This window comes from Myxocyprinus asiaticus, chromosome 18 (assembly GCF_019703515.2).
Source record: "Myxocyprinus asiaticus isolate MX2 ecotype Aquarium Trade chromosome 18, UBuf_Myxa_2, whole genome shotgun sequence".
NCBI lineage: Eukaryota > Metazoa > Chordata > Actinopteri > Cypriniformes > Catostomidae > Myxocyprinus > Myxocyprinus asiaticus.
Genome location: NC_059361.1, coordinates 16914932 through 16941986, shown reverse-complemented (window position 1 = coordinate 16941986; position 27055 = coordinate 16914932). Strand labels below are relative to the sequence as shown.

The 27055-nt window shown below is 37.7% G+C and overlaps 2 protein-coding genes across 5 annotated transcripts in view; one reads left to right on the top strand and one right to left on the bottom strand.

Annotated features, from left to right (window-relative positions):
- Positions 1-361: 361 nt before the first annotated feature.
- Positions 362-4601, top strand: LOC127456373 (translocon-associated protein subunit gamma-like). The gene is made up of 5 exons (XM_051724826.1): positions 362-582; positions 930-1056; positions 3465-3563; positions 3682-3813; positions 4311-4601. Exons 1-5 carry the CDS (start codon positions 453-455, stop codon positions 4375-4377), a joined length of 555 nt encoding a protein of 184 aa, XP_051580786.1. The 5' UTR covers positions 362-452; the 3' UTR covers positions 4378-4601.
- A 48-nt stretch (positions 4602-4649) lies between these two features.
- kcnab1a (potassium voltage-gated channel subfamily A regulatory beta subunit 1a) overlaps positions 4650-27055 on the bottom strand; it is a 131423-nt gene continuing 109017 nt past the window's right edge. For all 4 annotated transcript variants that reach the window (XM_051724816.1, XM_051724819.1, XM_051724818.1 and 1 more), the window contains 11 exons: positions 25449-25528; positions 25326-25370; positions 23053-23097; positions 21451-21494; positions 17020-17106; positions 10491-10576; positions 8836-8956; positions 8621-8715; positions 8135-8255; positions 7717-7805; positions 4650-7401 (listed from right to left, as the gene is read on the bottom strand). In XM_051724816.1, the coding sequence (XP_051580776.1) occupies positions 7312-7401; positions 7717-7805; positions 8135-8255; positions 8621-8715; positions 8836-8956; positions 10491-10576; positions 17020-17106; positions 21451-21494; positions 23053-23097; positions 25326-25370; positions 25449-25528 (903 nt within the window). In that variant the 3' untranslated portion in view covers positions 4650-7311. The remainder of the gene's footprint in view (positions 7402-7716; positions 7806-8134; positions 8256-8620; positions 8716-8835; positions 8957-10490; positions 10577-17019; positions 17107-21450; positions 21495-23052; positions 23098-25325; positions 25371-25448; positions 25529-27055) is intronic.

Genomic DNA, 27055 nt, shown 5'->3' with positions numbered 1-27055 from the left:
ACCAAGACAAATTCCTTGTATGTGTAAGCATACTTGGCAATAAAGCTCATTCTGATTCTGATTCTCTTCAGACACTACTACACCACTGTGCAATTTGTCTTCCATTTCTGTGTTTCCACCAGACTGTTTGAGTGCAAATAGTGGCGCTATGTGGCAGGTGCTATTTACACCTAGTGCAAGGCACTCCGTAAAATGTAAAAAGATACCTGAAAAAGATATCTACGGTCCCCAAAACTGTCTGGCACACACTCACGCTCCTGCGGTAATTGCGATTGGTCATCCCACACAATAGAGGGCAGCACGTCCGCGAGACCTCTACAGCTCTGCCAGCGCATTCATTCTACGTCACTGTTTGTGCTGACGCGGCCTAAGCGCTTCATCCATTCCGAGCTCATACGTGTCTGTCTCTTTTCACCCAAGTTAAGCATCGGAGAGGAGGATAGTCTAGAGCCATGCCTAAAGGCACCAACAAACAGCAGTCAGAGGAGGATCTTCTCCTGCAGGACTTCAGCAGGAATCTTTCCGCTAAATCCACGGCGCTTTTCTACGGCAATGCTCTCATAGTGTCCGCGATCCCGATCTGTAAGTTTATACTGAAAACTCTGGTCTCTCTGCTGTCTCCGATGATTCTATTCTGTTACGTTGCCTGCAACAAACCACCTAATATCATACTCAGAAAGACATTGCTTGGACCAAATGAATTCTCTGTGGGGAGTTTGTGTCTCAAATACTAATTTTATATGATTTGTTATTGTGATTGTAATTCATTCACTAAATGGTCTTTGATTATTAATGACCTCTGTTAGTCAAATCCCAGGGCTAAACGTTTTGCGTTATTAATTGTTCCATGATTAAAAGAAAGATAATCCCCTTTGGGTTGTGTATTTGTGTGCTCACCTGGCTGTTGCTTATTTGTCTTTTCGAAAAAGGGCTGTTCTGGAGGATCTGGCATATGGATTTGGTCCAGTCCGCAGTGCTGTATGCAGTCATGACCCTGGTCAGCACATACCTGGTTGCCTTTGCTTACAAAAATGTCAAATTTGTCCTCAAGCACAAGTAAGACTTTGTCCCTTTGATCTATTGCCCACCACACATTGTGTTTCAATGCACTCAGACCAGGGTCCGAAATTAACACCCGACAAGCGCCAAATGCGGTTACATTTTCTATTTGGCCGGAGCCGGTGTTGTGCTGACTTTGGCTGCTCTTACGAGCTCATTGGCTCACACTCACGCGCTCTGGTTGTAGCAGATTACAACGAACAGAGCGCTAATTCACTTCATACAGACTACATATTTATTTAAAGATACACTATGTAACTTTTGGCCCTCTAGTGGTTAAAAAATAAAACTGCATGCGTCTTGCGGAAGCACATTGTTTTGGTTGTGCTTCGGCTCTGCTCCTCTGCGCGAATTAATATGGTTCAAGGCACTGGTGTACACAAGGATACAGGACATCTTATCAGAGTGAATGGACAAATAAATAACGAAAGAAAGGAAAAGACGGATATCCGAAAACATGTCATCTGAGCAGATAAGTGTCATATCTTATGCTGTTGTTTTGACTTATTGGAAACATTGATGATTTGAAATAAATGACATTACAAAAGTTAGGCAACGTTTGTTAACATTAGACATATTGATTGCTAGTCTGATAAGGTCAAACATTGTAAAGTTTTTATAACTGCAGGATATTCTGGCCAAATAGACCATGGTAGTAACTAATTTATAGATTGTCATTGTTACCAACCAGTGGTCAACATCATTTCAAGACTCACATGTCCTTGGCAAGCCTAGGACTAATGGATTTATTGATATAAATTATTGCCGTTATAAAGAAAAATACACACGTGTGCTAGCAAGTGAAATGTTCTGCAACGATTACAGTATAATTATTGTATTTCACTACACACACACACACACATACAGATGTGTGTATGATTACCCAACTATACATAAACCATATCAACAAAATATTTTACCTGTTGAGTAAGAAAAAAGCCATCTCTGGATCGCTTTTAAATCCTTTCAGATCTTGGAGTTGTCGCCACCTCTGAAAAGCCAAGCTGATGTTGATTCAGGTTTTATTACGGACTCTGTCGCTTTCCTTATTTGCTTGTAGACTCTGCTCTGTTTGGGGTTTCTTTGTTTTTACAACCGATGATTCCCCAGAGATTTGCCATTTTTGAATGATCCATGGTCAATTTTTCTCGTTCGTTGTGACAACAAACTTTCAGCTTCGTGCTACTCCCACACCATACACGCGCTACAGTAGCCGGAGCTTATTTTCTCTGTGTACGGATATGATGCGAACACACACGGGTGAATGACGTATGTATGCAATTTCCTGCGAAATCTGTCCCAACAGCTCTAAAATATAAATCATTATTATACGTTTATCAACGTGTATTTGGGTAAAGACATGATTTGGAAGATGGATTTTTGTTGCACTCTCTCATTAATAACATTTTGTTATTTTTTTTAACAAAAAAAAAAAAGTTACATAGTGTAGCTTTAATTAAATAGTAGCCGTTTGCAGTTTAATAATCACTTTGAGTCACGTAACGACCGGCTTTTCTGGAGGTAAAAACTTCCATTAAAACAAACAGAAACGGAAAAGGCTTTCACTGTAATATTAATATTACTTCTAATAATAATAAATCAATAGTAATTGTATAATATTTAAGCAGGATCTCTGTTATGCAGCACTTTATTTGACAAAAATAACTCCAGTGTTGTATTTTGGATTGTGCTGTGAGGTTCTTTATAAAATCACTTCATTTGTTGAGAATTAATTGTTCTATTTTCATTTGATTAAAGTTTTAATTAGGTCATTTATTTAGTTTTAGTACAACATTTTGGTGATAAAATTGAAATAAATTGTTTCAGAAAAAATAAAACAAATAAACAGGTATTGAGTACTGAAAAGGAAGTATCGGGATGGTATTGGTCCTTCCCTAGTAAATCTATGAGCCGTCACTCTTTGGTGAATTAAACGGACTTGTGAATCAGATGGGGCTGACTGAATTAATCGACTCACTCCAAATAAACCAAGAACTGTTACTGTGTTATGTGTACTTAAAGCTCATGAGACTCATGAAAGTTACAAACTGGTTGTTCATATGACAGCATATAGTTTAAAATAAAAATGTAGTTTTGTTGTAATAAGTGAATAATCTTAAAAAGAATTCTAAATGGACTATCTGGCAAAAACAGTTCCCTTTTAAACATGCTAACAGTATTGTTTATTTTTCTCTCGTCTCTGTAAAATCTACTGTAATAAAGTGCAATTAAATGAATAAATAAATAAAATAAATTGGCCGGTAAGAAATCTGGCTGGCTGGTAAATTTTTTTCATCTACCAGCCACCTTGGCTGATGGGCTAAAAATGTAATTTCGGACCCTGACTCAGTCTTGTTGATTAATCCAAACAACTGAATTGATAAACACGGAACTGGTACTTTTAGAGTCGCTCAGAAACGCGAAGATGCTGTGTCCAAGGAAGTGACCCGCAAGCTCTCTGAGGCCGACAACCGCAAAATGTCCCGCAAAGAGAAGGACGAAAGGTAAGTTTATCCCATTTATTGGATTGATCTTTAAATGCTTTTGGTAGTTTGAGTAAATGGATTTAACGACATCTGCGTTATATGTAGCCTTTTGATTTGCTTTTGATTTTTTCCACAGAATCCTTTGGAAGAAGAATGAGGTCGCTGATTACGAGGCCACAACTTTCTCCATCTTTTACAATAACACTCTGTTCCTCTTGCTTGTCATAATTGCCTCTTTCTTCCTGCTGAAAAACTTCAACCCAACAGTGTAAGCACTTACTTGTTTTTTGTTTTTGGCACCATTCGGAGTAAATTCTAGAAACTGTTGTGTGTGAAAATCCCAGGAGATCAGCAGTTACAGAAATACTCAAACCAGCCCATCTGGCACCAACAATCATGCCACGGTCAAAATCACTGAGATCACATTTTTCCCCATTCTGATGGTTGATGTGAACTTTAATAGAAGCTCCTTACCCATATCTGAATGACTTTATGCACTGCACTGCTGCCACATGATTGGCTGATTAGATAATCGCATGGATGATTGTTGGAGCCAGATGGGTTGTTTTGAGTATTTCTGTAACTGCTGATCTCCTGGGATTTTCATACACAACAGTCTGAGATGCAGGTTGGCGCTGTTTTGGCGGCACGAGGGGGAACTACACAGTATTAGGTAGTTGGTTTTAATGTTGTGTCTGATCGGTGTATGTTGAAAGTACCAACTGCATTGAAGTGTAAAGTCTCCCCTTGATGTTTGTTTTACAGGAACTACATTCTGTCCATTAGTGCCTCTTCAGGTCTGATTGCCCTGCTGTCTACAGGGTCCAAATAAGAGACAGATCACATCAGGAGAAGATGAGGAACAAACAAATGAGATGATTATTAAGTTGGGGGAGGGGTGGAAATTATAGAAGGTTTGTTATCTTTTTGGGAGGGAATTTATAATTTCATCTGTAAAACTTTCATGAAATTTAATGATCGGTAAATTCTGAAAATCCTTTTTTTTTTTAACGTCTGGTCTTTTTTGTTTTGTACAAATAAATGACATTTGACTCATGTCTCTTTAATTTTTTTTCTTACAAGGAAACACACAGCACACTCATGGATTTACCGGACATATGCATTTTTATTTCAAGCACATAATCTACCTCTATGTACTGTTTACATATTTATATTTACAGAATTCACTGCGGCCATACAGGGAGAGAGATGCGTGATATGATAAAAGACCCTGATGCAGAGATTCATAACAGCCTGGTAATCCAACATGTCCTATTTTCTCCTAAAACAATTTTACAAACTTTAGAAAACAGTAGTTACCTCATGATGTGATCTCTTCAACTTTGTAAAAGACATCATTTACAATTGAGAAAAGCTCACAGTATTACACTCATGGACCCATGGGAGAATGGGTAAGCCCTAATGTTCATGCAGGTTAGAATCAAGGCACTCCGCAGGGAGATAGACTAAAGGTAACACTATGCACACACACTACTTTCAATATCCATTAGAAAGCCTTCTGAATTCTTTGGACATAACATCCAAGGTTGTTTCCTAAAAATTCACTGGTTTACTGGTATTTCTTATACACAGAGCCATCAGGTGATTCTCATGAAGCCTGTCAAGAAAATGTCCTTGTCCTATTTTACTCAAAAATCAAAAGAAACAATTAAAACAAAAAATTGCATTTAGAAACTGAAGCCTATTTCTTTTAGGACTGTTACATTGATTATTTTAATTGTGGCATTTCAGTAGGAGTTGCACACATTTTACCACCTAATTCTCTTTACTGATTTCTGCAATGTGAAAAATGATTTTTAAATTGCAAAGTAGTTGCACATAATTGTAGTACTCCCTTGGGCACGAGCTTTCATTTTCGCTTATTGTGAGGAAAAAATAAAAAAGCGTACAGCAGCGTCTTATGGTAATGAGAATCAATAACTGCTCTGTTACTGGACACATTCATTCATGGATTAAATTAATCCTGGTTTACTGTGCATAGTGAATTTCTACAATGGCATTGGTGACTAAAACCTGCTATGTTTGAATGATGCAGCATCCAGGCCACTAGGTGTCAGTGTAAGCCAATGTAGGCCACAATACATAAACATTAAAATACTGACTGTTTTAAAAGTATAGCCACAAGACGTGAACGATATGTGTTAGCATGATTTTAGTATGATAAAATCACTTACTAACCTTTTCTGTGTAAAGTTATTTTCAATTTTACAACTGTGTTGCCATGACAATGTAACGGCTTAAACCCTAAAACAGCCATAAAAACAATGATTTAAACAACTTTACAACTCAAATAATATATATGAGTTTTAACAGAAGAATTAATGAAAGTGCTTTTATAAAATTATAAGCTTCACATTTCTGCCTTTAAACTCTCCAAAAATTGGCCCCATTCACTTGCATTGTAAGTGCCTCACTGTAACCTTGATTTTTCCTTTTTTTTTAAGTCGAAAAAGTTTTTTCCTGGTAATTAACATTATGCCACAAATTCTGTCTTGTATTGATATATAATCTTATATTTTTGTATTGGTTTGGGTTTTGATATGACCAGGACATTTTCTTGACAGGAAAAAAATAAATAAAAATCTGCTTATTTCCTTATGACAAAACTGAACAGATTTCAAATAATTCTAAAAGCTCTGAGTATGTAAAATACTGCAGGGTAAGCAGCTTGCCTGTGTTAAAATACCAAGGGCATGATAAAGTATGGCTTTCAAGTAGGTCTAACTAGAGCTATAATAAAAACAAACACGAGGCACCAAGAAACTGTAAATTAGAGTCACCCCTATTATTTCTGCCATGCATATTGGGCGCTTCTTGCTGAGCCCTAATCTGTGTTCCTCGGAACTAGAGACTAAAGGATGTCCGGACCTATATATCATAAAAAACTGGTGGGATTCCAGAACAATCATATATAAATTAACACTGCCATTAATGCATTAGGCTGCTGGCTTTAGAGACAATATGCATGTTTCTAAGAACAATTCTAATACTGTAAATTTATACTGCCATGTGAATTGAGGTCTGTTTATAATACTGTTGCATGTTCAGTCAATACATATTCATAAATATGATAGAGAGTGATTTTCCAAGATTAGAGGTGTGTCCTAACTTTTTTTTTAACACAGGTAGGAAACACCTGAATCCCATAGCATGAAACAAACAAACGTATTATTTTTAAAATGTCTCTCATAAAAATATCAAACAACAATACAGGCTTTCTTGCACAAGCAAAACAGAATTTTTATGAATGCACATAGTCAAGTCAGGTGACTGTTCCACTGAGTCTTTGCTCTGGAACCAGGTTTACAATTACTGCATTTGAATACAAGAGGATGACATGCTTTGTTCCTCCACTCTCTGTCCAGTCCAAAACTCCCGACATCCCAATGGCTGATGGTTTTGAGAGCAGAGGCCAATCATTAATCAGAATATATTTAAATATAATTTCTAGATGACATCAGAGCAATGCTCAACAGCATTGCTGTTAATGAAAGAAGCTCTCCTGCAAGTGAAATGACAGATTGACACCACTTGTAGGGATTCTCACTGTTGTGTTGGAATGCAAAGGCACACCAGTAAAGATAGAGGGGATGCAGGTACAGGTTATGGTGGACAGCATTCTAAGGCTCCAGAGAGAGGCCAGACCATTGATGAAAAAAGACTCGGAGCAGGAACCACTGAGGGCATATACACTGCTACACACATCAGTTACTATCTCGCTTCACCCTGAGTGTGACCAGAGGCCCTAGGACCGGTAGTCCTTCTTGCTGTATGGCCTGTTCCCAAGTATATGATCAATATCTGAGACCACATGGGACGTCATCTTTGGAAGTACCTGAATGGACAACAAATGAAAAGAAAACGGGAATTAGTTAGGAAATATGCAATACATTGTTTCCAGAAGTACGCCGACACTGAAACTGTTATTTGGTTTAAGTATCGTTGAGCCAAACCGCCAGTCACAGGACAGATCATAGTATAAGAGACGTGATTTGCTATTGCACAGCAGTATAGTTGCCTCTGCATATAAAGTTAGAATAGGAGACAATATTTTAACATATAAAAATTATTTTAAAAAGTAGAATTACAAACAACCCCTTTAAGTGTCTGTGATATATGCAGAGATACATTTAACCTTTTGTATGCTCACCTGAATGGCTCCCAGGTTTTCAGTAAGCTGCTCTGCATTGGAGGTTCCTAATAGTACAGAGCTTACTCCTTCATTTCGCAGACACCAAGCTGGACAGAAAGAGTGATGAAAAAGACAAGCATAGTTATGGACAGGTCATTTAATAATAATTCCTTACATTTATATAGCACTTTTCTGGATAGTGTCACATTCAAAGTGCTGCACAGAGAGTGGGGGACTCCCTTAAACCACCACCAGTATGCAGCATCCACCTGGATGATGTTAAGACAGTGCTTTAAAATGATTGATTGTTTGGATCAACAATAAGTTAAGAATAAGAATGAAGAACTGAAACCATGTGACATCCATTCTAGCTAACAAGTAAATACTGAACTGACAGTTCTATCAGTAGCAGAAGTCTTGATGAGACGCGCCTTACCAACGGCAAGCTGAGGCAACGTGCAGCCCAGCTTTTCAGCAATATGGCTGAGTTCTTTTAACTTAGCCTGCTGCTTACGTCCATCCTCACTGACTATCTTGTCTTTCAGCCACTGGTACGACTGCAAAAAAAAAAAAAAAAAAGCAAAGCAAAACAAATTAAAAGCAAAGCAAAACAAAACCAAACCAAACAAGACACAAAAAGAACAAAAAAACAAGACAAAAATAAGAAACAAACCAAACCAAACCAAACAAGACACACAAAAAACAAAACAAACAAAAAGGCAAGGCAAAGCAAAGCAAAGCAAAACAAAACAAAAAACAAAACACACGCACAAAAAATTGAGTCAAGTAGGAAGAAGCCTGGCCATTAAATAAAAATGGTATTTCTTATTGTGAACACTCTCCAACAGTATTCCTAGCAAATTAATATTTGGCTGCAATTGAACTGAATTTGTAACTCTTGTTAGTCTGTAACTCTTGTTACCTTCATAGCCGCCCTGGACGATTCTGGAATACCATTTTCATACTTCCCAGTGATAATCCCACAGGCCAAAGGGGACCATGTCATGGCCCCCACACCTACAGACACACACAATGTTAATATAGTATGTCAGCTATGAGTTTATGAATTCAGTAAACGTGATAACATCATATTTAGAGGGTTTGGTGACTAAATGTAGACTGATGATTGACACATGCCTATCTTATGGTAGAGCTCGGGCAGCTGCACTTCCACCTTCTCCCTCTGGAAGAGATGATACTCAGCCTGTTCACACACTGGAGGAATCAGATTAAATTGCCTCGCTACAGAGTAAGCCTCCTAGAGTGAAAGAGTGAGAAAAGTAAAGAACTGTATATACAAGTTTAAAGCTTTTGCCATTGGTTGTACATATGTGCAGTGGTCCCAAAAATATTTGGACACTTTTGGACACTTAAGTCACACATGAATTTCACTGCATGATGTGGATAACAAAATATCCAACCAAGAGGCCTCTGCAACCAAATAGGCATTTCTCAATTTTCTGAGCCATTTTTATGTTCAGTTACTTTTAACAAAACTGGTCTCAATGTCTTTTTTAGTGGATGTATGAAGTCATTTTTTCCCACAAAGGTGCCCTTGAAGAGCAACCACAGGTGTAGTTCATCACATTAACATCACATTATGGACATGAAAAACACGTTTGTCATTTCTACACAATATGTAACTTACAAAAACGTAATTTTGTTATTTAAATTTTTTTTAATTTTTTTTTATATAATGCAAAGACATTCATACATTTTTAAGAGTGGCTTAAATGTCCAAATACGTCTTTGGTCCATTCTACAGTATATTTGTAATATATGTTATTCAAACATATGATCTAAAGGACGCTTTCATAATTTCTCCACTGGACCTCCTGGGCAGCAGATATTGCAGATATTATTCTTTGATTGCAAATATATTTTTTTCTCATTATATATACATATAGTTATATCACATAACTGATGACACCACTTGTTTGTGTATGCGTACACTGAGCTTTCATAATCCCTCTCTCTTGATATTAGCATATGCAATCCTATCATTTATACAGGTTCCATGCTGTGAACCTATGTTCCAGTTGTGGGAGTACTGCGTGGGATGGATATGGCGTGACACCAGAACATGCTATTTTCACTGTCGCACAAATTACAGGTCATCTCCATGTCTACTTTCTGGCTGTTCCTGTAAAACACCATGATCAAGCCTCTATTTATCACCCATGAATTAATAATGCCAGTGCTTAATTACAACATATCTGTTTGTGCAAACTTGCTTTGGGCTACACTGCAATTACAGCAACATACAATACTAGCAAACACTGAAATCGGGGCTAAAAATATGTGAAGTGAACAAAATACACAAGAAGAGCTATTCTGTTGTCAATGCAAACCCTGTTTGCCCCTGAAGTGCCTGTTTTTATTGATCTTTATACAGAAAGCCAGTAATCAGTTTCAAACCCAGTTCTTGCCCTGAAAAATACCACACCACTGAGTGCTTAGTTAGAGATCAAAGCCAACGTTTGGATCCTTTGTGTGAGCTCTGCAGGGTGCCTTAAGATGGGAACTGCCAATATCTGTCCAAATATAGTCTATGTTCCCCCTATGTGTCATTCTACAATTAACCGGTTAACTGTTTTACTTTTAATGTTGTTAGTTCCTGTAGCTGAACTGGCAGAGCATGGCACTAACAACGGCAAGCTTGTGGGTTTAAATGGATAAAAAGTCATCTCATCGTAATGATACAGTAGATTTCTATCGAAATGCTGTGTCCTGCATGGTAACTTGCTGAAATCTCCCATAAAACTAAGGTTTATGAAAATGCTTGAACTCACCATTATTTCCATAGCTGTCCATCTTGAGGTACCCCAGTACATGGACATGCCTTGGTTTATCACATAGGTCATGGCTCTGACTATCTCTGGGGTGTAAAAAATGCACAAAGCAAATGCTGTTACCAGTCATGCAGCAAAACTTTGTTCTTTACATTCTGAACAATCCATTTAAAGGGATAGTTCACCCCAAAATTAAAGTTTGGTCATCATTAGCTCACCATGTTTTTTCAAACCTTTATGACTTACTTTCTTCTGTGGAACACAAAGGAGATGTTGGGCAAAATGATAGCCTCAGTCACCATTCAATTTCACTGTTATGAAAAAGAGTTCTCTTTTTGTGTTCCACGGAAACTATCCCTGTAATCTTAGCTTCACTGACTATTACCGTTTCCTCTCTGCATGAAGAGTCATCTCATCAAACAGACACTGAGTCTGCATTGAGGGTGTTAGCTCAAGAGTGAAGAAGAGATATCAGGGGAATGGAGAGAGGAAAGTTTGCAGAGTTGGGCAAGCAGTAGTTAGTAAAATAAAAAGAACAGTCAAATTCGGCAGTCTCAGACTTTTTTCTGCTGTATTCAGTGTGGCTAAATCTGGTTTGGTTCAATATAGTTTTATTTGATGTGTCTGAGCTCGAGTTGATTAAGTTCAGCTTGACCTCATTCAATGTGACTCAATTCAATAAGTGCACTCTTGCGGAATAAATGCATGATCAACTACAGCATAACTTTATATTCCCCTTCAGCTTTTACCCTTCGGGCTGATGAAATAATAATCAGCTTGTTCCTGCGTTGCAGGTAAGAAACAGATAAAGAGAGAGAAAAGAGAAGGACAGAGAGAGAGAGAGAGAGTCAGGGGACTGCAGTGTCACTAAGGAACTTTACTATGCACTGCACACACAGTGAGGAGCCAGCACTAAACTCTGGACACTTTACGCATCAATGCAGCAGAAAAGCACTGCATAGCAATCAGCCTGTCCATGACTAAGAGAAAGAAAGGGAGATATAGAAAGAGAAAGAGAGAGAGAGGATTCAATGTAGCATATCCCATGTATAAAGACAAAGAAATTGAGACAATCAAGGTGCAACGAGCCAATTTGTCAGTCACAATGTTAACTGCATTGAGAAGCTCTAGCAGGTACAAATTTAAAAGAGACACACTGGAGATGGTTCTTTGACCTGCTAGTTTTGTCTTCACTTTTTCTATTGGTGCAGCAATAGTCAAATAAGACACATGTATGGCCCAATGCCTCTCTTGAAACAAAACACACTAAAACATTGTAAAAACTTCTTAAAATAAAGCATAACAATCTGTCAAAGGGGTAAGCAAAAATGTCTTGAAACTACAATAAATATCCAGCCACTGAAAATATTAATGAATATTAAAGACTAGATATGGGGGCCTGGGTAACTCAGTGGTACAAGATGCTGGCTACCACCCCTGGAGTTCGCTAGTTCGAATCCCAGGGTGTGCTGAGTGACTCCAGCCAGGTTTCCTAAGCAACAAAATTGGCCCGGTTGCTAGGGAGGGTAGAGTCACATGGGGTAAACTCCTCGTGGTCGCTATAATGTGGTTCATTCTCGGTGGGGCGCGTGGTGAGTTGAGCGTGGTTACCGTGGTGGATGGCGTGAAGCCTCCACACGCGCTATGTCTCCGTGGCAACGCGCTCAACAAGCCACGTGATAAGATGCGCAGGTTGATGGTCTCAGACGCAGAGGAAACTGGGATTCGTCCTCCGCCACCCGGACTGAGGCGAATCACTACATGACCACAAGGACTTAAAAGCACATTGGGAATTGGGCATTCCAAATTGGGAGAAAAAAAAAAGAAAAAAAAAAAAGACTAGATATAGCATATAAGCAGTGAATATTGAGCAAATTTAGTGTAGCCTTTTCACTGTTTGAAAATATTCTTGAAATATCACTCAAAACAACTTGTTCTTTACAACCTTATTTTAAAACACTTTAACCATTTAAGCTCAAGGTGTTTATAAAGACTTCCTGTTTCAGTGGCATACCCAAAATTAAAGGCTTATAACTAAAGAAAACAAGGAGGGTCAAGTATCATTGTAAAGAAAACTTTTCAATTTTTTTAATGATATCATATAGATAATGATACATTCCGAAACTCTCTGCCTAAGAAACTGCTGATAAATAAAAAAAATAAAATAAATTGTAATAAAAAAATAGTGCCAAAAACTTACTTTTGTTCTTATTTTTCTAATTTGAAATTATATATCTCTGGGTGTAAATAAGGTGGCTACAAAAAACTGCTTTTGTATTGTTACCAATTATGTCAACTGTATCTGAGAAACATTTTGTGTTGACACAACAAAGCAATCAAAAGTTATAGCATTACAAAAATAATGTATCCTAGTGTACAAAAACACATTGAGTTTGTGTCATTTACTTGGCGCCATCTCCTGGTGGCCATATGTAACATTGTGCTTCGTGTGGATTATCTAATGATCTATGCATCCGATTACCTTTTGTGTGGGCTCCTTTGAAATATAATAACATCCTCTAAGTAATTGTATGTGATATTTTACATTCTGTTTGTATTTTGTGAAATTATAAGCGAAAACACGCCATATAAGCAACACCAAAATAATTGTCAAAGACATATACTTAGCTATTACTTGCTATATGTTTGTCTGTGAGTAAAACAAATAGGCTTGTTGTATTCTACTCTTTGAGAGCTTTCCAACAACATATGACACATGGCTATCAGATTGCAATAATATGTACAGGTGCATCTCAATAAATTAGAATGTCGTGGAAAAGTTAATTTATTTCAGTAATTCAACTCAAATTGTGAAACTCGTGTATTAAATAAATTCAATGCACACAGACTGAAGTAGTTTAAGTCTTTGGTTCTTTTAATTGTGATGATTTTGGCTCACATTTAACAAAAACCCACCAATTCACTATCTCAACAAATTAGAATACATCATAAGACCAATTAAAAAAAAACATTTTTAGTGAATTGTTGGCCTTCTGGAAAGTATGTTCATTTACTGTATATGTACTTAATACTTGGTAGGGGCTCCTTTTGCTTTAATTACTGCCTCAATTCGGCGTGGCATGGAGGTGATCAGTTTGTGGCACTGCTGAGGTGGTATGGAAGCCCAGGTTTCTTTGATAGTGGCCTTCAGCTCATCTGCATTTTTTGGTCTCTTGTTTCTCATTTTCCTCTTGACAATACCCCATAGATTCTCTATGGGGTTCAGGTCTGGTGAGTTTGCTGGCCAGTCAAGCACACCAACACCATGGTCATTTAACCAACTTTTGGTGCTTTTGGCAGTGTGGGCAGGTGCCAAATCCTGCTGGAAAATGAAATCAGCATCTTTAAAAAGCTGGTCAGCAGAAGGAAGCATGAAGTGCTCCAAAATTATTTGGTAAACGGGTGCAGTGACTTTGGTTTTCAAAAAACACAATGGACCAACACCAGCAGATGACATTGCACCCCAAATCATCACAGACTGTGGAAACTTAACACTGGACTTCAAGCAACTTGGGCTATGAGCTTCTCCACCCTTCCTCCAGACTCTAGGACCTTGGTTTCCAAATGAAATACAAAACTTGCTCTCATCTGAAAAGAGGACTTTGGACCACTGGGCAACAGTCCAGTTCTTCTTCTCCTTAGCCCAGGTAAGACGCCTCTGACATTGTCTGTGGTTCAGGAGTGGCTTAACAAGAGGAATACGACAACTGTTGCCAAATTCCTTGACACGTCTGTGTGTGGTGGCTCTTGATGCCTTGACCCCAGCCTCAGTCCATTCCTTGTGAAGTTCACCCAAATTCTTGAATCGATTTTGCTTGACAATCATAAGGCTGCGGTTCTCTTGGTTGGTTGTGCATCTTTTTCTTCCACACTTTTTCCTTCCACTCAACTTTCTGTTAACATGCTTGGATACAGCACTCTGTGAACAGCCAGCTTCTTTGGCAATGAATGTTTGTGGCTTACCCTCCTTGTGAAGGGTGTCAATGATTGTCTTCTGGACAACTGTCAGATCAGCAGTCTTCCCCATGATTGTGTAGCCTAGTGAACCAAACTGAGAGACCATTTTGAAGGCTCAGGAAACCTTTGCAGGTGTTTTGAATTGATTAGCTGATTGGCATGTCACCATATTCCAATTTTTTGAGATAGTGAATTGGTGGGTTTTTGTTAAATGTGAGCCAAAATCATCACAATTAAAAGAACCAAAGACTTAAACTACTTCAGTCTGTGTGCATTGAATTTATTTAATACACGAGTTTCACAATTTGAGTTGAATTACTGAAATAAATGAACTTTTCCACGACTTTCTAATTTATTGAGATGCACCTGTACAGTGCAATTAAAAAAAAAAAATTAGCAAAACGGAAATCTTCTGATTTGTCAGCAAATTTCAAAGCATTGTTCAGTTTGGTCATAATGTCTGCATGCATTGTAAAGTAGAGCTACTAAGCTTTCAAACGATATCTATTTTGTGTTGGTCGAGACTGTAGTTATTAATATTTTGCAGATTATTTTTTTTTCTCACGGGTGGACCAAATCGAGCTTAAAGTGTTAAAGGTTGTTTTCATTCTGATAAATTAACGCAAAAGGTAGCATGAACTAACAATGAACAATACTTTTACAGCACTTATTTGTCATGGTTAATGTTTATTTCTACATACAGTATGCTAATACATTAAAAGTTTACACATGAATCCATTATGAACTAATAATTCGTGATATCTAATGTGTTCATTAATGTTAACTAATTATAAAGTGTCACCCTTAATCTAAATAAGATATTCAAGAACATTCTCAGAAAACAAGTCTTAAAGGGATAGCTCACACAAAAATGAAAATAATGTCATCATTTACATGTCACCCTAATGCCATCCCAGATGTGTACGATGTTCTTTCTTCTGCTGAACACAAATGAAGATTTTTAGAAGAATATCTCAGCTCTGTAGGTCCATACAATGCAAGTGAACAGTGGACAGAACTTTTAAGGTCCAAAAAGCACATAAAGGCAGCATAAAAATTAATTTGACTCCAGTGATTAAATCCATATCTTCAGAATCAATATGTTAAGTGTGAATGAGAAACAGATAAATATTTTCACATTCTTCTTCTTTTGTTTTTGGCGATTCGCATTCTTTGTGCATATCGCCATCTACTGGGCAGGGGGAGAAAATTGATTAAAAAAGGACTTACAGTAAATATTGATCTGTGAGTAAATGAGGGTGAGTAAATGAGGAGAGAATTTTTCATTTTTGGGTGAACTATCCTGTGACAAGGAGGAGGGCGTGGCCGGGCCGTGATGGAGCACAGCTGGTGCTGAATCAGCTGATCAGTGGGAGAGCGAGATAAAGGGCAGCCGGAGACGCCAGTTCGAGAGAGAGAGAGACGTACGCGGCCGCGCTGCATGTGTGTGTGTTTGTTTATGTTTGTTTATGTTGACTGTTCAGTTGGTTCCCGCCGCCTCCTTGCCCATCCTTTACACACCCTCCTCCTTGTCACATATCCTTTCCTATCTTATGGAAATTTTTCTTCTCAAGTGAATTAAACTTGTTTTAAGGACATTTAGATATATCGGACAACAAGAAACATTGTGCCAGGCCCTGTGCTGAGAGGGGCACACTGAGGTCCTCTACTGCATTGATTCGTAACTGGTGGGTCGCAACCCAAAAAGCATCGCAGATCTTTTCTGAAAGGGTCACAGACAATTTACAAAATTGTCATTTTTCCTATTCAGCCTATGTTATGCTAATAATTTTGCATATTGCTGGGCCTGTGCAGTTTTTGGTAATAGTAATACATCTTAGTGTTTGATTTCAAGGACATTTTTGTTTACTTTTGTATGATTAATTTACTACTAACAATTTTAGTACTGTGTGGGGTCCCCACCTGGTGTCCAATATAAAATATGGGTGCTGAAGCAAAACTTGTTGAGAACCACTCTATTGTATATTAGATGCCTTTTCATCACCCATGTCCCAGGCCTCACCCACAAAAATGTTGTCCTACACCCCATGATTTTAAGTAATTTAAGCAACAGCCCTGTACAAAACACATTATTAAACAGTAGATTAGATTTTCAGCTTGACTGCCCTGGAAGCTATATTGTCTACCTCGGGTTCCAAGAAGAAAGTCAGGTTAATCAGAGTTATTACTGTGATGGCAGCCTGGGGACTGCACTTAATCGTAACCCTGTTATAATGACTACATCTTTCAAAGATCTCAGATCTTCGATGAATGTGTGCCTGCAGGACACCAACGCTTTTAGTCCGACGGACTCATTTTTTTGTACCTCTCTGGCTTTTGTTGCAGTATTGTCATCTCTAACTTTCCAGCACTTTCCAAAGAGTCCCCCAAAGTGCTTTAGTGAAAGTCAAAATATATTTCTTTAAGAAAAAACTTTGATTAATGACTGAAAGAATTATTGGCCTCCCAAAGTCATCGAGCTATACCACACAGAGTTCCCTGAACACAAAGATTTTCTCATTTAATATCTGGCAGAGAAAAATGCCTCTTTTGTCTCCCTAACCCAACTCACCCTCCATTGGTGTGTTGCTATCGGGACGGTTGGCAAAGACCACATCTACATATTCCAGTTGCATTCTCTGCAGGGAGCCCTTGAGCCCTGAAATAGAAAATGGTTGTTGTTAGTTTTTGGGGGTATTTGTTTATGTTCCCTTTCAGAAAATCTGCCAGTGTTTACCCAACAATGTAGCGTGATTAGTTGCACTTGACGGACAGGTGTGTCCTAAAATTTTGCATGCACAATGACGATCATACAGTTTGCTTTTAAACTTCAATAAGTTGAGATTTTCAAGTCAAAAATGGGAATACCAGATTTGAAATTCCCTACTCAAAAAATCCTATGACCTCAAAGCATTCAGTCAATCATACGTCATGTTCAAATGACCACATCACCAAGAGATGGCACCATGACTCAACTAGAAAAACGTAATAGTCATGCACAACTTCCATTTTCATTTCTATTTTGCACCAATTTCCCTGGAAGTGACAATTTTTCTCTCTTGAACACATGGGATGGAAACGCTGTGTTATTCGCAAATTGTTTTTGCAATATTCAAATTTTTGGAATTTATAAAATTTGTAACTTGGATGGAAACATGACTAATTTGAATGTCCAAAATGTAGAATGGCAGAGGACGAGTCATTCTTATTTATGTGGAAAGTGCCAAGTTGGTTAGGGTTAAGTTTAGGTTAGGGTTGGGTTATTGTTTTTCTGACCAATCAGGTAGCACTTTTATGATGAATTACTGATTAGTTGAATGGCTTTCTTCATGAATATAAATTAATCTTCCTCTACCATCCTACATTTTGGAAATTCACACCCCAACTGATAACAAGTGGAATTTCTGACTTCAAGCACCATTTCAGTGATTTTAAAGTAGGTGGTGGTGGGGAAAATCAGAGTTTTGAGTTGTTGTGAACGCTCCATAAGCTTCCCACAAGAAAATTAAAGTGTGTATTTGCTAGAGTGTGGCATCTCCTTGGTTGCTCCAGGAATTCCCAGTATTGCTTCTCATGTAGCCTGGTAGTTGGCTTCATCTAACACATCTACATCTAGCTGGCCTTTAACCATCACCTTCTCACCACAATGGGGACAAATTTAGCAATCTGAGGTCAGATAAGGCTTTACAGTCACTTCAGATGGGGAACCATGGTGATTTTCAGCAGTTTGAGAAACTGGCAAGCCAAGGAAAGATCTGAGATCGATCAATAATGTAGCACAAGGTAGCACAAGAGTGTCAGCACACCTGACCTTTCCCACAGCAGGATGAGATACAGTTCCTCAATCTGTCTGTTTCAGCACAACTAAACTATTGCTCTACATCATCGCTCTCTCTAAGTGGCGATGGCTCTGCTGAAATCAGAATCAGGAAACATGCATGTCCTGTTTGGGGTCTCACAGTCCCCAAGGCCCTTTTAGTTTTTCAAAAAATGTACCAAGAAAAAAGATATAAAGCATGAATAAATTTCACATTCTGAGAATTTCTAAATTGTGAACACTGTGGAAGTACACTTCTGCCAGTTGTTAATTATGTTATCTTTTATTGTATTTTTATACTACGTGCTTTTGTTGGTGTTAAATCAATCCTACACAGGAGCAACGTTATTAGAATGGATACCATTCACAGTTCTGAAAAGTGCATGCCTGCTTTGTGATTCAACAGAGGGTTAAAGTTTCAATCTGTCAAATGGGTTTTGATCAGGTCAGAAGACTTGGGCGTCACTTTGTTTAAACAAGTGGTGGGGACATCCATCATTAGTGAATGAATATCATGAGTGTATCTGTTTGCATTTTGCATTTTGCTTTGCAATTTAACTTGAAAAGAGTGCTAGGTGCGGCGTGAGTAGAGCACACGTCTGGATGCACAAGAGAACATCACCGCCCGCTGTCACGCAACGCTGCAACAAGCACTCATTATAACATAAATAACAAACTCCAGTGCTGGTTCGACACTTATTATAACAAGCACGAATGAAATGGAAACTTCTGGCTAGAACAGATGTTTCTTCTGCATTAGACACTTAACTGACGAAAGCTATTTCAAAAAGTAGTGGGGACAAAATTGGCAAAGGCAAAATGTGGTAGGGACATGTTCCACCTGTCCCACCCGTAAATTACGCCTTCGTCCGAAAAACATATGAAAGAATTTGAAGTGAAAATAAGAAGTTGAAATTACTATTGTTTTTTTTTTATTAATTTTTTTACACATAAATCATTGAGATCTCTGGGACCCCAAACATAAGTTAATATCAGCATAAAATGAGGGTTACAACATCATCTATTGGACAAATAACTATCCTCATTGATTTTTTTTAACATTTTATATATTTTTCTCTGATAGAGTCCACATGGTCAAGAGCTAACATGAGTGGGTGTTTCATAATATCTGTGTTAACTGAGAAACAGATTGTGTGACTGAACCTATTTGCCAAGCATGTGTCTCAAAGACCGAAAATGTGTCAGTCCATCCTTATTTGTGTGTATACATGTATACGAGTGGATGCATGCTTGGCAGCCTAACCAGACCAATGACTGAACCCAATGCAGTGATGGAAATATCTGCCGTGTTCACAGGCATTGAAGGGAGCTGCAGCTGGTGGAGTGCAATACATTCTGAGCTCTGGGTTTGCAAAATAGGCGTCTGGCCCAAAACTTGCTGGCATGGATGAAAAATAAAGGCCAGTGCAGTGCAGCGCATACACCCAATCTTTCATTTTCTACCTCTCAATGTAACCCTGAATATCTAGGCCATTAGTGTGTATTAGTTCCGTGCCTCAACACAAAGTAACTTTGACTACAGTGATAGCGGCAATAATTGAAGGTGCTCTCAGTAATTTTTTGTTTATGTTGTACTGGCTGATATGGCAGTTGTCCTGGACTAATATTGATATCTAGTGGCATGGATGCAGTATCATCAGCAAAAGTTTTCATTGACAGATGCCACTGTACAAATGTCCTATTTACAGTCAGCCATGATTAATATATTCTGCAAGCAAAAGTGTCTTATAATGGTTCATCGTGTAGTTTAAACATGTTGGCCCCAATGAGGAGAACCCTTCCATGTCAAATTAAACAGCTTTTATTAGGCTGCTGATATGACACTCATTCTTCATCTTATGCCAGTGTACATGATTCTGAATATATTTTTTTGTGCCATTCATTTCTTTCATGGTTAAACTTTAATAAGGAAAAAATTACAGAGTGCATTTTTAATACTGCAATATGAATGGTTCTCATACATCTTATTGCTTGTATACCATTATTTTGATGTAATAGAATGAGTCAGTGTTGTCACAGCATTGGAATGTAGCATCACTCTTGTTCCCCACCATTAATAATCTGTTTACTCAGAATTCAAGGCACCTGCTTCTGTGTCAGAAGAAACTTAGTCAAAAGTATATTATGCGAAGAAGTTTTTTTTTATTTTTGTAAGGTCATGCACAACTTGCTTGTATTTTGGCTTTCTGCTGCATGATCGTGTCAGATGTGTGTATTTGAATGTGAGTGTGTGTGTGTGTGTGTGTTCTATGACTGATGGTGTTAAGTGAGTTGCTTGTATGTGTGGATATGTCCTTGTTATGCTATCTGTTAGTTCTGCCTGCCACACTGACACAAACACTAAAGTCAACAAGATATCAAACCTGACCTTATTTACTACCTTAAAGCACATTCCTGTTTTATTGTGCATGATTCACCGATGCATATTTATAAAAATAAAAAATAAAAAAAAGTCTTCATCTAGTAATAAATGTAATAAAATGTCACACTTTATATTATGTGTCTTTAACTACTATATACTAACATTATAATACATACAATACAATGTATTTACTGTGTAACTACATGTTGTTCTGCAAAATTCTCACAAGATTCACAATTGCTGCTACTGAGGTTGAGGTACGGGTAGGTTTAGGAGTAGGGGTAGGGGTAGGGGTAGGGGTTAGAGTTAGGTTTTAGGGTAAGTGTCGGATTAGGGTTAGAGGTAACGTTAACAGTTTAACTACAAATGTAACTAAATGTAGGTACTCTAAATGTAAGTACACTGCAACAACAGGTAAGTACATAATAAGCACATTGTATCAAATACTTAAGCACCTAGTAGTTACAGACACAACTTTCCTATTCAGATGACATCACAAATCCATCTTTTTTCAACTCCTCCCCTTCAAACACCTGATTCCATTCTGAAATATATATTTAATATGAAATATATTCACCTTTTTTTTCTCGTTGCATATCCTGTTTCACTTGTAAAGACGTCAGATTATAGAAGTAAAATGGTTTGCGCACAGTGTTTCATGATGACTTTAAATCCACTCAATCAATGCCCAGCGTGGAGCCCCGTATGTCATACACACACACACACACCAGCTGTGATCACAGCATAAAACATGCCATAGATAGAAAGTGAGAGTCTATAGAAAGGGGGAATGTGTACTTCACCTTCAATAATGTGTTTCCTGGAGAGGCCTCGTTCTGTCTCTGCTCTGTGGTAAAAAAAAAATGAGATAAGTCAGAGCAAAGTTGTTCAGCCTAGCTTCTAATCATGTCCTCTTTTTGCCAAAATTCTCCTAACTCATCTTTTTCCACTTTCAAACCACCCTTTTGCAATGTTCACTTTTAAACATCGTAATAAAAAAAATCCCAGAATTTTGATGGCACATTTAAATGCTGTTTATTATTCATGAGAGAGGATTTGCAGAGGAATGGAACAGGCCTTTTTATTAGTCTTATCGCGCTCCCCAGCTGCACTCTTGCTCTCCTACTACCAGAACACCTACACACACTGGACTGATAGAGAAAACACTGGGTCAGCTCTTGACCCGAGCAAAGCTTTATAATTGTATTTGCGAAACGCGGGGATCCACATATGTCAGCGTCAAGTCTGCTGCTCTTTAGAATGTGCAACAGAGTGAGAGTTATGAAATATTATACAACAGTTATTTCCGGTCCTTCCGGGCAAGCTGCGTTTCAAGATTTTATACATATTTTCAGACATATTGCAGTTTATTTTGTATATTGTATGTATGATCTTTTGGGACACTTCACAATTTGTATCACTACGTGTTTGCTAGCTGACAGTTGTGCATTTTGATCCTGTTGTGCAACAGTTGATCCTGCTTTAACTTCTAAGCAGAAGTTCTTTTGGAACTATTTACATCGGCAGGGTAAAAAAAAAAAAATATATATATATATATATCTTGAGTATTCTTTAATATGAAATAAAGCATATTGCTTTTTGAAAACAGTGTATAAAAGTGTGCAAAAATGGCTGTAGATCCACAGAGATTTTCAAATTGTTGAGTTTGAGTGAGAAAAGATTCAATGAATTTTGAAAGATGTGGTCATTGAATGCATTTTGTATCAAAGCGTTGACAAGATGATCCACTGTTCAGTCCACAGACCCTGATGTTGTGTTGATAGTTTTGAAAATGTTTGCTAGGTATGGAAAGGTATTGAAAAAAAAAAAAGTAATATAACTAGTATTGGGATGCTTCACTGTTTGTATCACTCAGTTTGTCAATTTTCGTGTCTTTCCAGACAGGTTGTCAGTCTGTACATTGCTTGCCGATAAGTAACGGTTGATCGTGTTTGGGCTTCATTTGAAACCATTTTTATTAGCAGAGCAAAAACAAAATAACTGACCATAATTTGTCTAAAATGTTAGGGGCAGTTCACACAATTGTGTTTTTGCATCTGTCCATGCTTTTTTCAATTGTTTTCCTATGTAAACATACACTAGATGGAAATCTTTGACTGTTGCGCCACGTCTCGCTGTTTGTTTTAGCACCTCGTGCAGCAGTGACACATTATTAGATGGTGTGTCAAGTAAAAAAAATAAAAATGTAAACTGTTAAAAACATGTCTCAATGTGTTCTGTTCTATCTGTTGCGCTGCGTTTTGTTTTTTTAGCACTAGAACTTGTTCGGTCTGAATGTCTCCTTAGTTACTCCATAGTAACTTCTTGTTCATACAATTGGTGTATGAAAGCAATTTCTTCAGGATGTGACATGGATGGTGTGTGCAAATTAAGAGGTTACTCACTTTCCACCCCAGTAGAGCTTTGTGGTTATAACCAGACTGGATCGCCTTAAGAAAAAAACAGAGGAGAGAAAGAACAAGTGAGAGAGAGTGAAAAAAGAGCTATAATTTATGCACAAATCTTCCAAAATAACCTTCAGAGGATAGTAAACATTGATGAATAAATGAAACAATCATTGGCGTCTGTCCCTGTCAGACAGTTAGTAGGCCATTCACTGGTATTATTTGTGTGGCACAACTGTAGAGACAGAGATGCCACTGCTCTGTGATGACACATGCATAACTTTCATCTGTAGCTGTTTTGGCAGTTATCGGCAGGTCTCCGAGATTTGCTCTCATCAGCATTGTAAATGGGTGTAAATGAGCTTTCATCAGTGTCAACTCGCGCTGTGTCCTCCATTCACTATTCTCAAAAAAAAAAAAAAAACAACAAAAAAAAACAACAACAACAACTGAGAACTGCCATTTGGGCCTTACAAAAAAATCAAGACATTTTAATCAAGAAACCAGGTGCTGTGATATTTTGAGCCAAACCCAAACATGTAACAGATATTAGACCAGGTATTATATTATAAGTGATTCAGTGGGCTCAGCATCTGCAGTTGACACAAAGGGAAGAGTTTCACACCCATTTGTCACTGTATAGCAAAACAGGGCTTGTGTAAAAACACATGAACTTCTCACCATCCCCTCCATGGAAAAGCAAGAGGGGGATAGCGAGATGGAGGCGCAAGTGAGATAAATAAAAAGAGGATGAAAGGAAAAGAGAATAAAAAATAAGCTGGAGGGAAGAAATTGGGTTATGAGGGAAGTAGGGAATGGGACAGGAATTAGAATATAGGAGAGAGAGAGAGAGAGAAGGAAGATATACGATTGAGGAAGAAACTAACAAAGTGAAGAATAGAAAGAGAAATCAAGGATGAAACGGCTGGTAAACTAGTTCCCGAGTGAAAAGAACTGCACATTCTCTGTGGATCTCAAGGACCACTTCACCTTTAATGTATATCCATCAAACATTTACCAAGATCAATCCAGAATGAATTTATGAATTTTGATTTGGTGTCACGGGATACTCAGACATTGGATTTCCAAGAGGAAATCTGGATGCCAATCACTGAATTCAACATACAGATAAAAAGGTCATGTGAAAACAAAGTAGCAAACTACTTTTTTAAATGTTTATTGTTGCAAAATGTGTACTGTTTTAAAAACTTTTTTTAGGCCACGTCCACAAAGCATTTTCATTTCAAAATGCATTTTTTTTCTCTACGTTTAGGCCTACCGCCCACACAGAGATGTCGTTTTTGACAGCGAAAACTGAGCTTTTCGAAAAACGCTTTCCCTACTGGATACATTTATAGTGTTATATTGTGGAAAGAGAAAACTGCGATATCTGATAACAATGACATATTTGTTGCCATGTAATGCAGTCAAGTGATCCATTCAACCCAAAACAATGAAGATGGTGCCCATATTGTAGCGGCATTGTTGTGCCTGCTATCCACGTTGATAGCGTTGTTAAAGATAAATGTTACTTTGTACAACCTTCACATTGACTTCCTTCAAAGCGATGGAAAGTTTACTCGAAATTGGGTTTCAGACCATACATGAAACGGTGATTTTTTTGCATGTATAGTAAGGGGATTTAAGCATTTTCATACATTTCAGTGTGGACAAGCAATTTTTGGAAAACGCTTGAAAAAGGCAATGTGGACCGAGAGTGCTTCGAAAACAAAAATGCTATTTTCAAATATATCCAGATTAATGTGGATGTAGCCTTTAAGAAATAGTAAGCAGTATTCAGTGTAAACTACACAGTATGCAGTAGTACGCTAGTATCCCATTACAAACAGCCCATATCTAATCCATCTCTGATATCTTTGCTCTACTGCACAGCTAATGTGGTAAGTGAGGAAACTGCAGAGAACTAACTACAACTGACAAATCAGTCGATTAATTTTCAAAAGAACGCAAAAACACTGTCATTGTGATACTGATCACAGTGAGTTGTCATCTGTTAGACTGGCAACAACCCTCACTAGGACACACTTGGCATGAATCAAGCGATACAAACTAGCAACATCCTAGCGATCAAAGACGTTATGAGTGCAGAGGGAACGATCTATTTGACTAATGAGATGTAACTGATGCTAGAACCAGCAGGTCCACAAAAACTACAAAGGAATATAAAAAGAACTCCAGTTACGATTCCACTGAAGAAGAGCTTGCACCTTGAGTAACACAGATATTTCTTGACACACACAGATCAACCGTACCTCCAACCCTTCTTTTTGATGATGTTCCCCAGTATGACTTCAGCTCTGTAACAGACACAGAGATGTTTATAATGACTCATGGAGTAAAAATGGGTAATCTTGGCCGAGCTGAGTCATACTTACTTTCCTGCAGCATACACCTCTGCTGTGTCAAAGAGGTTCACCCCGCTCTCATACGCTATAGTCATCAGCTGTTCCGCCATCTGGAAGACACATGCAAACACATATGAATGCATGGTACACCTCCAAAGACACATAGAAGGGTCAACCTATATGTCAGTGCCCTCAAAGTAAATGTTTAATGAGTTTACTGGCTAATTACATGTACGTTACACTATTTTTTACTTTTAGACCTAAAATCCTTGAAATTGCATTCTCAAAAATGTATAAAGTCTCATTTACGATAGTGTGCTGGTGCATTACTATGCAAAATCAATGTATGCAAGTACAGCTTCTATTTGTCTTCCACACAAGCATTCAATTCATATTATTATGAATTATTATTAGTATGTGCTTGGCGTTAATGCTTTTTGCAACATGACTAGGCCCAATTTTGCTCTGGTTCCAATTAAAACAACATTCAAAATAGATTTACTGTACAAGTCTTTTTCAAAACCTTTGTGACACTTTTGCACATTTTAGCCATTAGTCAATCTGAGTTGAATAAGTTGTGATTGTGTTTCAACAATTAAAGAAATCTTTTAAGTGATGTAGCAGGTTCTTGGGTGTCTCTGTGGGAAGACTCACAATGGCTGGGCAAGTCTCACTCGTTTATCCTGACAGCTGGCCATTAATCTCCCCCACACATTTGAGATTAATTTAGGCTCAGTGTGTTTTGTTGTGGGGTGGGCAATAAGTGAACTTGCAGCAATATTTCACTGGGAGAGAGAGAGTTTGTGGGTGTATGTTTGTGAATGTTTCTGTATGTGTGTCCCTTTGTGTTTTGCTTTGTTTTTGAATCATCTGTAAAAATCAAATTGGGCCAATTCAGTCTTATTCCTCCCCTTTGAGTGTCCCACATTCTCCCTCAGGTTCCAGCTGTATATGAAAGACTATGAGATTTTTGACTCTCACATAAAGTCTGGTCAACGTTGGAGCTTATTTTGGGCAAGAAACACTCACGTCTGACAAAGAGAACGTCTGACGGATATGGAAAGCAACCAACTACAGTTCTTTTTGTTTTTATTTGAGGGGCTGTCAATTGATATAACATTTTTATCTAATTACTTACATGGTATGCCGATTAAATTTGTAGAGATTCTGGTATGATAGTTTTGTATTTGTGTAATGACAATTTTGTTTGTTTGTTTTTTATTTGGTTATTATAACGCCAACCTGCCTAGGGACTACAGATGAAAATTAGCCAATTTGGCTAAATCAGGCACATTTTACATTTCTTTTGTATTATTAATGTGTATTGTCCCTGATTAAATAAATAAATCAAATTAATCGCATAAATAAATATTTGCTGAGAAAGCCCCTCATATAACAATAATTCAATATATAATGATGAAATAATTATAAATACTTATATTTAAATAATAATAAAAAATAAAAAATAATATATATATATATATATATATATATATATATATATATATATATATATATATATATATATATATACACACACACCGATTCAGCCACAACATTAAAACCACCTGCCTAATATTGTGTAGGTCCCCTTTGTGCCACCAAAATACTGCCAACCTGCATCTCAAAATAGCATT